At 38.4% G+C, this 9,017-nt stretch overlaps 1 protein-coding gene across 1 annotated transcript in view; it reads left to right on the top strand.

The window, feature by feature from the left end:
• Nucleotides 1-9,017, top strand: part of dnah7 (dynein, axonemal, heavy chain 7) — a 414,399-nt gene that overhangs the window by 139,551 nt on the left and 265,831 nt on the right. Inside the window, exons 31-32 of the mRNA XM_043692898.1 lie at nucleotides 6,388-6,570; nucleotides 7,105-7,281. Of these exons, the coding sequence (XP_043548833.1) occupies nucleotides 6,388-6,570; nucleotides 7,105-7,281 (360 nt within the window). The remainder of the gene's footprint in view (nucleotides 1-6,387; nucleotides 6,571-7,104; nucleotides 7,282-9,017) is intronic.

The following is a 9,017-nucleotide window of genomic DNA, read 5'->3' as shown; positions in this document are numbered from 1 at the left end:
TATCCACCTTTATGCATTTCAAGACATCCAGCACTTCCTCCTCTGTAATATGAATATTTTGAAAGGTGCCACCATCTATTTCCCTACAGTCTATATCTTCCATATCCTTTACCATACTGATGCAAAATACTCGTTTAGTATCTCCTCCATTTTCTGCGGCTCCACATAAAGGCCACTCTACTCTCTCCCTAGTTACCCTTTCTTCCTTAATATACTTGTAAAAACCCTTTGGATTCTCCTTAATTCTATTTGCCAAAGCTATCTCATGTCCCCTTTTTGCCCTCTTGATTTCCCTCTTAAGTATACGCTTACTACCATTGTACTCTTCTAAAGATTCACTCGATCTGTCCTGTCTGTATCTTCCTTCTTTTTCTTAACTAAACCCTCAGTTTCTTTAGTCGTCCAGCATTCTCTATACCTACCAGCCTTTCCTTTCACCCTAACAGGAATATACTTTCTCTTGATTCTTGTTATCTCATTTCTGAAGTCTTCCCATTTTCCAGCCATCCCTTTACCTTCCCCCAATTGGCTTTTGAAAGTTCTTGCCTAATACCATCAAAATTGGCCTTCCTCCAATTTAGAACTTCAACTTTTAGATCCGGTCGATCCTTTTCCATTACTATTTTAAATCTAATAGAATTATGGTCGCTGGCCCCAAAGTGCTCCCCCACTGATATCTCAGTCACCAGCCCTGCCTTATTTCCCAAGAGTAAGTCAGGTTTTGCACCTTCTCTAGCAGGTGCATCCACATACCGAATCTGAAAATTTTCTTGCACACACTTAACAAATTCCTCTCCATCTAAACCCTTAACACTATGGCAATCCCAGTCTATGTTTGGAAAGTTAAAATCCCCTACCATAACCACCCTATTATTCTTACAGATAGCTGAGATCTCCTTACAAGTTTGTTTCTCAATTTTCCTTTGACTATTAGGGGATCTATAATACAATCCCAATAAGGTGATCATCCCTTTCTTATTTCTCAGTTCCATCCAAATAACTTCCCTGGATGTATTTCTGAGAATATCCTCCCTTAGTACAGCTGTAATGCTATCCATTATCAAAAATGCCACCCTTCCTCCTCTCTTGCCTCCCTTTCTGTCCTCCCTGCAGCATTTGTGTCCTGGAACATTAAGCTGCCAGTCCTGCCCATCCCTGAGCCACATTTCTGTAATTGCTATGATATCGCAGTCCCATGTTCCTAATCATGCCCTGAGTTCATCTGCCTTCCCTGTTAGTGCACTTGCATTGAAATAAATACAGTTTAAATTATTAGTCTAACCTTGTCCCTGCCTGCCCTGACTGTTTGACTCGCTTCTGTTCTCAACTGTACCAGTCTCAGATTGATCTCTTTCCTCACTATCTCCCTGGGCCTCACCTACAACTGGAATTGTGGGATGGAATTGAAACACTCATCAACATTGGATTCTTGATTGAAAAGTTCTTCCAAATGCTTCCTCCATTGGATGTTGACAGCTTTCTTGTGTAAGGGCTGGATTTCAGTAAGTATATAAACATTCTGACATTGGGATCCTCACCTGGGTCACTGCTTGTGACAGTCGGCTACAGGCAAACTAGAGAGGGTCTAATTGTGTAGAATCCTGGAGGCCTGAGAGGCTTGAATACCATTAAACATCTCAGCCACCATTAAATCCCAGCTGGTTCAGCAATAATTAATTTGAAGTGGCTCTTTAATAAATCTAATTGGGTACATTTCACACTCCTTTGCTTAAAGTAGGATAATTTTTAAGTTGCTGAGAATTAGTCATATGACCACTTCCATAATTCCTTAGGCCTATCTGCCATTGCTTTATAATTGTCTTTATTTGAATTGAATGCACTTATTTCAAAACTAAGCTTCTCACCTTCAAACTGAATGTGAAATCCCAACATATTAAGATCACTTTTCTCTGCAGTATCCTTTAGAATGATGGCAATTCATTAATCTTGCCAGACCTAAAATAGTAAATTTTCTGGTTGGTTCCAGTTCCTTGATCTAAGAAATTGTTCCAATAACTCTTTGAGCTCAACATCAAGGCTACCTTTGCTAATCTAATATGAAGATTGAAATCACCCAGAATGATTGCAAAATCTTCTTTACAAGCTCCCCAAGTCACCATTATTTCATGATTATTTTCTCTGATCTACATTGCTGCTAATGTATATTTAATGTAATCTATATATTACTTGTACTAATAACTTCTTTCCATTACTATTTTTTATTGCCACCCCAGACTGTTCGTGCATCTTAATAATCTGAGCCAAGATCATTTTACATATTATATCGATCTCATCCTTAATTAACAGAGCTACCCCGTCTCCTTTCAGCTTCTGCCTATCCTTTGAAATGTCCCTGTACCCTGAATATTAAGTCTTGGTCAAGTTGCAACCATAACTTGTAATAGTTGGTAGGTCATCCCCTTTTATTTCTCTCTGAGCAATCTGTTGGTCTCTCTTTCTATTACTTACCTGTGCATTCAGATAAAGAATGGGCGGCACGGTAGCACAGTGGTTAGCACTGCTGCTTCACAGCGCCAGAGACCCGGGTTCAATTCCCGCCTCAGGCGACTCTCTGTGTGGAGTTTGCACATTCTCCCCGTGTCGGCGTGGGTTTCCTCCGGGTGCTCCGGTTTCCTCCCACAATCCAAAAATGTGCAGGGGTTAGGTGAATTGGCCATGCTAAATTGCCCGTAGTGTTAGGTGAAGGGGTAAATGTAGGAGAATGGGTCTGGGTGGGTTACGCTTCGGTGGGTCGGTGTGGACTTGTTGGGCCGAAGGGCCTGTTTCCACACTGTAAGTAATCTAATCTAATCTAAGAACCTTTAAATTTGTTGTCTTACGATTTTTCACAGTTTAATCCTACTGACTCATGCATCTTAATTTTGTACGACGTGGCCCTTCCTATCTGATTCCTGGACTGAGCAGAGATTGAATCAGTTAGGACTATATTCACTGGTGTTTAAAAGAACAGAGGACATCTCATAGAAAAATTCTAACAGGACTAGACAAGGTAAACATAGGAAGGATACTTGCAATGACTGGGGAGTCCAGAACCAGGGCTAACAATGTAAGGATAACAATCTAAGGGCATTAGGATTGAGATGAGGAGAATGTTTTTCACCCAGACAGTGGTGAGCCTGTGAAATTCTCTGCTGTAGAAAGCAGCTGAGGCCAAAACAGTGTTTTCAAGAATGTGATAGCTATAGTTCTTAGGGTTAAAGGGATCAAAGGTTGTGGGATGAAAGCAAGAAACACCCTATTAATTGAGTGATTAGCCATGATCGTATTGAATGGTAGAGCAGGCTTGAAAGGCTAAATGGTTTACTTCTGTTCTTATTTTCTATGTTTATATCACATATTGGACATGATCATTCATTTGATCACTCTGAACAATTGCCTTGTGCTTTCTCTATAACTTTTGAAAAGCCCCCTCAATTTCACTTCCATTTGCATACAGTATCCTCAAGTTTGTTTTTAAGAGCATAGAGTACAAGAGCAAGAAGGTGATATTGGTTTTGTATGTGACATTTGTTCGATCTCAGCTGGAGTAATGTGTAGGTAGGCTCTGGAGTAATGTGTACGTAGGCTCTGGAGAAAGTGCAGAAGTGATTTACAAGAATTGTTCCAGTCATAGAGTCTTAGTCATAGAGATGTACAGCATAGAAACTGACTCTTCAGTCCAACTCGTCCATGCCAACCAGATATCCTAACATAATCTAGTCCCACTTGCTAGCAGCTGGCTCATATCCCTCCAAACCCTTCCTATTCATCTACCCATCAAGATGTCTTTTAGATGTTGCAATTGTACTAGCATCCACCATTTCCTCTGGCAGCTCATTCCATATACATACCACCCTCTGCGTGCAAAAGTTGCCCCTTAGGTCTCTTTTATATCTTTCCCCTCTCACTCTAAACCTATGCCCTTTCCCCCACCCCAGGGAAAAGACTTTGTTTATTTATCATATCCATGCCCCTCATGATTTTATAAACCTCTATTAGGTCACCCTTCAGCCTCCAACGCTCCAGAGAAAACAGCCCCAGCCTATTCAGCTCTCTCAGCTCAAATCGACTCTGGCAACATCCTTGTAAATCTTTTCTGAACCTTTTGAAGTTTCACAGCATTCTTCTTATTTTTATGCTAGATTGAGGAAATTGGGTCTGTTCTCCTTGGAAAAAAGAAAGCTAAGAGGAGAGTTGGTAGAGCTTTCAGAATCTTGAACAGGCTGGATGGAGGGGATGGGGAGAAAGTGTTCCCACTTGTAAAAGGAATGAAAGACAGGATATGCATTTAAAGTGATCGACAAAAGAAGAACGACTGAAGTGAGGAAAATCTTTTTCACTCAGCAAGTAATTGCAGGTTCAGTTGAAGCACTCTAAAGGGCACTGGGTGATTATTTGGATAAATATAATGTGTAAGTTATGGGGTAGAAAAGCAGGAAATTGGCACCAGGGAATGATGTTCATTTGGTGAGCCCATGTAGACAAGATGGGCAAAAGGTCATCTTCTGCACTATTGTACCTCTGTGATTATTTGTTATTTGATTTGTCAGGACACTGTCCCATCATTGTCCAAATGAAGCTTATTCCAAAGGAACAGTGCCTCTTTTCCCAATTTCAGTTTCAATGGTCTGAGTTGAAATTATCCCTTACGCATCAAATTTTTAAACATGCATACAACAAATAATATTGACACTACACCAGTTGGCTGATGGCTCAGAAACCAATATTTCATTTCATGATGTCTTTGAAGACACAAAATTGTCATATTTGTAAAATGAAATATTCAGAATATATCCATTTGGCTTCTCTATAGTGTAAAGAACGTAAGTTAGAGTAGCTGAGAAATGTGGATAAATATCCTGATAACCACTTAATATAGTTTTTTTTTTTCTTTTTTGCAGACTCATTACCATGTACATGCCCTTATAATAGAGCTTGTCCTTGAGTGTTGATCTTTCTCTTGTTGTCCAGAAAGCATTCACTGGGAGGTACTGTGGCATTATGGCAATGTCACTGGACTATTAATCCTGAACTCCCATGCTAATGTTATAGTGACATGGACTTGCATTCCACCATGGTGAATGGTGCAATGTGAATTCAACAAAGCTGAGATAAAACACTAGCTTAATGGTAATCATGTAATCACTATTGACTATTTTAACAGCATATTAACGTCCTTAAGGAAGGATGTCTGCTATCCTTACTTGGTCTACATGTGACTCCAGAACCACAGATTATGGTTGGCTGCTAACTACTCTCTGAGCAATTAGGGATGGGCAACAAAAGTTGGCCTAGTCAGAGATGCCTGCATCCCCTGAATGAATAGATTCAGCCTATTACAAACTTCTTGTATATTTTTACCATTGAATACAACAATTTAATTTCTTGAGAAAGTGAATTACAAAAGCAAGTTTTGGGATAAAAATTTGAAATTTCTTTCCTAGAACAGTAAGCTTATAATATTAAACTTTCATTTAACATTGCTGAAGTTTTTAGATATATATGTATCTACATATAAATCTACAGTTAATCCTTATCATTTTTAAAGTTCCTCTCAACCAGATGTTTATCTACTTTCTTTATAAATAAAATACATAGTTAACTTAATATTAATTGTTGTACAATTTCCAAATCTTTATTGTGTGGCTTTTCATTTTTCTGTGTTTCTAGATTGACTTGAAGATTGGGTTAGATATTTCAGCACTCCAATAGTTGCCAAAAAAGATTTATTCTAAATCTATCTGATTTAAAGTCATGATTTAGAGGTGCTATTGTTGGACTGGGCATGGACAAAGTTAAAAATCACACAACACCAGGTTATAATCCAACAGGTTTATTTGGAAGCAATAGTTTTTGAAGTGCTGCTTCTTCATCTGGTGTTTGTGGAGCAGAATCATAAGACACAGAATGTATAGCAACAGCATTACAGTGTCATGGAATGTAATATTAAACAAATTTAGCTTATGTCTTTCATCTTTTAGAGTGATCATGTTAGTTTTGGTTCCTTCATATGTAAATCCCAGGACTTTTTAAAAGTTACATTCTCAAGATAGCTTTAACAATAGGTGTCGTCTCAGCTCAGGTAATGCATTGAAGGTGTAAGGTTAAAGTCTGACTATCAACAAACACATTGACTTGGACCCCATTTACCACCCCCTAAGAAAAAGAATAGGAAATTACATCACCACAGGAAATTACATCACCAACCCAAGGAAACACAACATATAAATAGAAAGCAGGAAACACCAGCAGTGCTTTGTCCAGAGGCTTACTGAAGATGTTACCTTTTATGGTGACAAAACGTATGTAATAGAATGTGTTTACTGTGTAGATGGAATCTAGAGATCTAATGCTCTAATTAAAGTGTAATGGATTTTTTTTAAACAGACTCCAGACAGGAAATGGTTAATTTTTGATGGACCAGTTGATGCTGTCTGGATTGAGAACATGAACACTGTCCTTGATGATAACAAGAAATTGTGTCTGATGAGTGGAGAGATCATTCAGATGTCTCCTCAAATGAGTCTTATATTTGAACCAATGGATCTGGAAGTTGCTTCTCCTGCTACTGTAAGTAATCAAGTTCCAGTTTTGATCAAAATAAAGTACTGATTCTATGACAACGCTACAAGTAAGAAATGAAATTCATAGCAAATGCAGTCAGATTACGGATCATGACTTTCTATTAATTGACTTAACTTGAAGGAAAATCATTCGTATGCAGCAATCAATTTGTCCACACTTGGTCTCTGCAGGTTTTCAACCTTGCTGGAAGCAGTCAGGCATAGAATCAGTCATTATTGTAATGCAGTTTATAAAAATGATACTATGAATGAAAGGTAAGAGAGAGGTGTAACAGTATTTTCTATTTTGCATTGTTTTACAACTTTAAAAATATTTTCTATTTGAGAAACTGCTACTTGATAAACTAACAGCAGGGATTTCCTCTGAGCTGTCCCACACCACTGTAATAGGTTTGCTATATATATGGTTTGAACCTCATGCAGATTCTGACAAAGTTGTAGCAAGAGTGAGAGCCACTTCAAGGACACTTCTGGCCAATGTATTTTTTTTAAACTATATTATCTATTCATTACATTTTAGGTTTCAAGGTGTGGAATGGTTTATATGGAACCTCTTATGATGGGATGGAAGCCTGTAATGGTGTCTTGGATGAATAAGATGCCTCCAGGTGTTCGTCCCATGCACAAGGAATTAATCGAAGGGCTATTTGACAGAATGGTGCCAGTGTCTCTTCAATTTGTTCGAAAAGCAGCTAAGGTAACAAGCTGATTACATGTGCTTCCTGAAAATGTAATTACTTTTTTAACATACGTATTACCTTACATTCACTCTCTCATAACCTAACACATTTTTCATGGGAATTTCAGGGAACCTAAACTGAAAATATCATTCTAACAACAATTAAACTCCATAATCTAACTCAGGGGTCAGCACCCTTAATGAAAAGAAAAGCTGACTTGTTAAAAATATAACACCTTAAGAGGAACAATGCTGCTGTTCAAATGCCAATAATAATGAAAAACAAGATAAATAAATTAATATTTTCCAGGAAATGCAATTTTACTGATGTCTATAAGCATATATGTATACAAAGAGTTCAAGAGAAAGTTCCAAATTAAAAGCTTTCTCACAAATACAATGTTAATAAAAGTTTGAAATGAGAAAACCATTAAATAACAATAATAAAATAAATAAACATCAATAATTAAGTTAGTAGTACTCTTTCTTTAATGTGATCACTGCTGACTTTCTTTACAGAGTTATTCAATATCTGGACAGCTGTTATTTGTATTTTCAAGTAGGACTATAAACATTAATCTTTTAGTTGTTTCTCAACTTGCTTTTTATGACATTCTTACTTGAAAACATTTGGCCACATTGGAGATGATTCTTTATCTTCAGTCTCCTGGTTGGTGTCACTATTTTTACTGGCCTGTTCTTCGTGCTCTTCACAGATAAAGGCATGTCTTTAATTTTTTTGAACAATTTCATTTTTGTTTTTAAAATAACTCAGGCGGCACGGTGGCACAGTGGTTAGCACTGTTGCCGCGCAGCGCCAGAGACCCAGGTTCAATTCCTGGGTCAGGCGACTGACTGTGTGGAGTTTGCACATTCTCCTCGTGTCTGCGTGGGTGTGCTCCAGTTTCCTCCCACAGTCCAAAAATGTGCAGTTTGGTGAATTAGGCTAAATTGCCCATAGTGTTAGGTGTAGGGGAATGTGTCTGGGTGGGTTGCGCTTCGGCGGGTCGGTGTGGACTTGTTGGGCCAAAGGATCTGTTTCCACACTGTAAGTAACCTAATTTGATAAAGCACATGTTTACACATTCGCCATTTGTAAAACGTTTTCTCCACAATCTCTTGAACTATCACAGCACAAGTTGAACTACCTGATGATTTCATCAACATAGCTAACACATTTCTGAATTTCTCTACCTTGTTCTTCAACTCCACTTTGTTTCGCACTTTGCTAGTAGGATAATTTTTGCCTTTCAAGATTTAACATTTCACTATTGATGAGTTTTCATTTCAAATGAGATATAGGGAAAACAACTACATTTGGCTAACAACTCAGCCCTTGTTGCTCAGGATCTGGGGCCTCACCTGTCTATGTCTAAATCTATTTCTTTACCAAAATGGCAACAATTGCTTACATTAGTTAGTTCAGCTGCTTGACACTTTTAATGGTCATTTTTATTTATGACCCATGTGACAGTGCTGACTCTTTACAAATTATGTTTTGGTTTTGTTGTTGTGGTTCTGTTCGCTGAGCTGGAAATTTGTGTTGCAGACATTTCGTCCCCTGTTTAGGTGACATCCTCAGTACTTGGGAGCCTCCTGTGAAGCGCTTCTGTGATCTTTCCTCCGGCATTTGTAGTGGTTTGTACCTGCCGCTTCTGGTTGTCAGTTCCAACTGTCCGTTACAGTGGCCGGTATATTGGGTCCAGGTCGATGTGCTTATTGATTGAATCTGTGGATGAGTGCCATGCCTCTAG

The sequence above is a fragment of the Chiloscyllium plagiosum genome, chromosome 7 (genome assembly GCF_004010195.1).
Source record: "Chiloscyllium plagiosum isolate BGI_BamShark_2017 chromosome 7, ASM401019v2, whole genome shotgun sequence".
NCBI classification, from domain to species: domain Eukaryota; kingdom Metazoa; phylum Chordata; class Chondrichthyes; order Orectolobiformes; family Hemiscylliidae; genus Chiloscyllium; species Chiloscyllium plagiosum.
The sequence above is the reverse complement of the archived record's forward strand: the minus strand, read 5'-3'. Positions and strand labels throughout refer to the sequence as shown.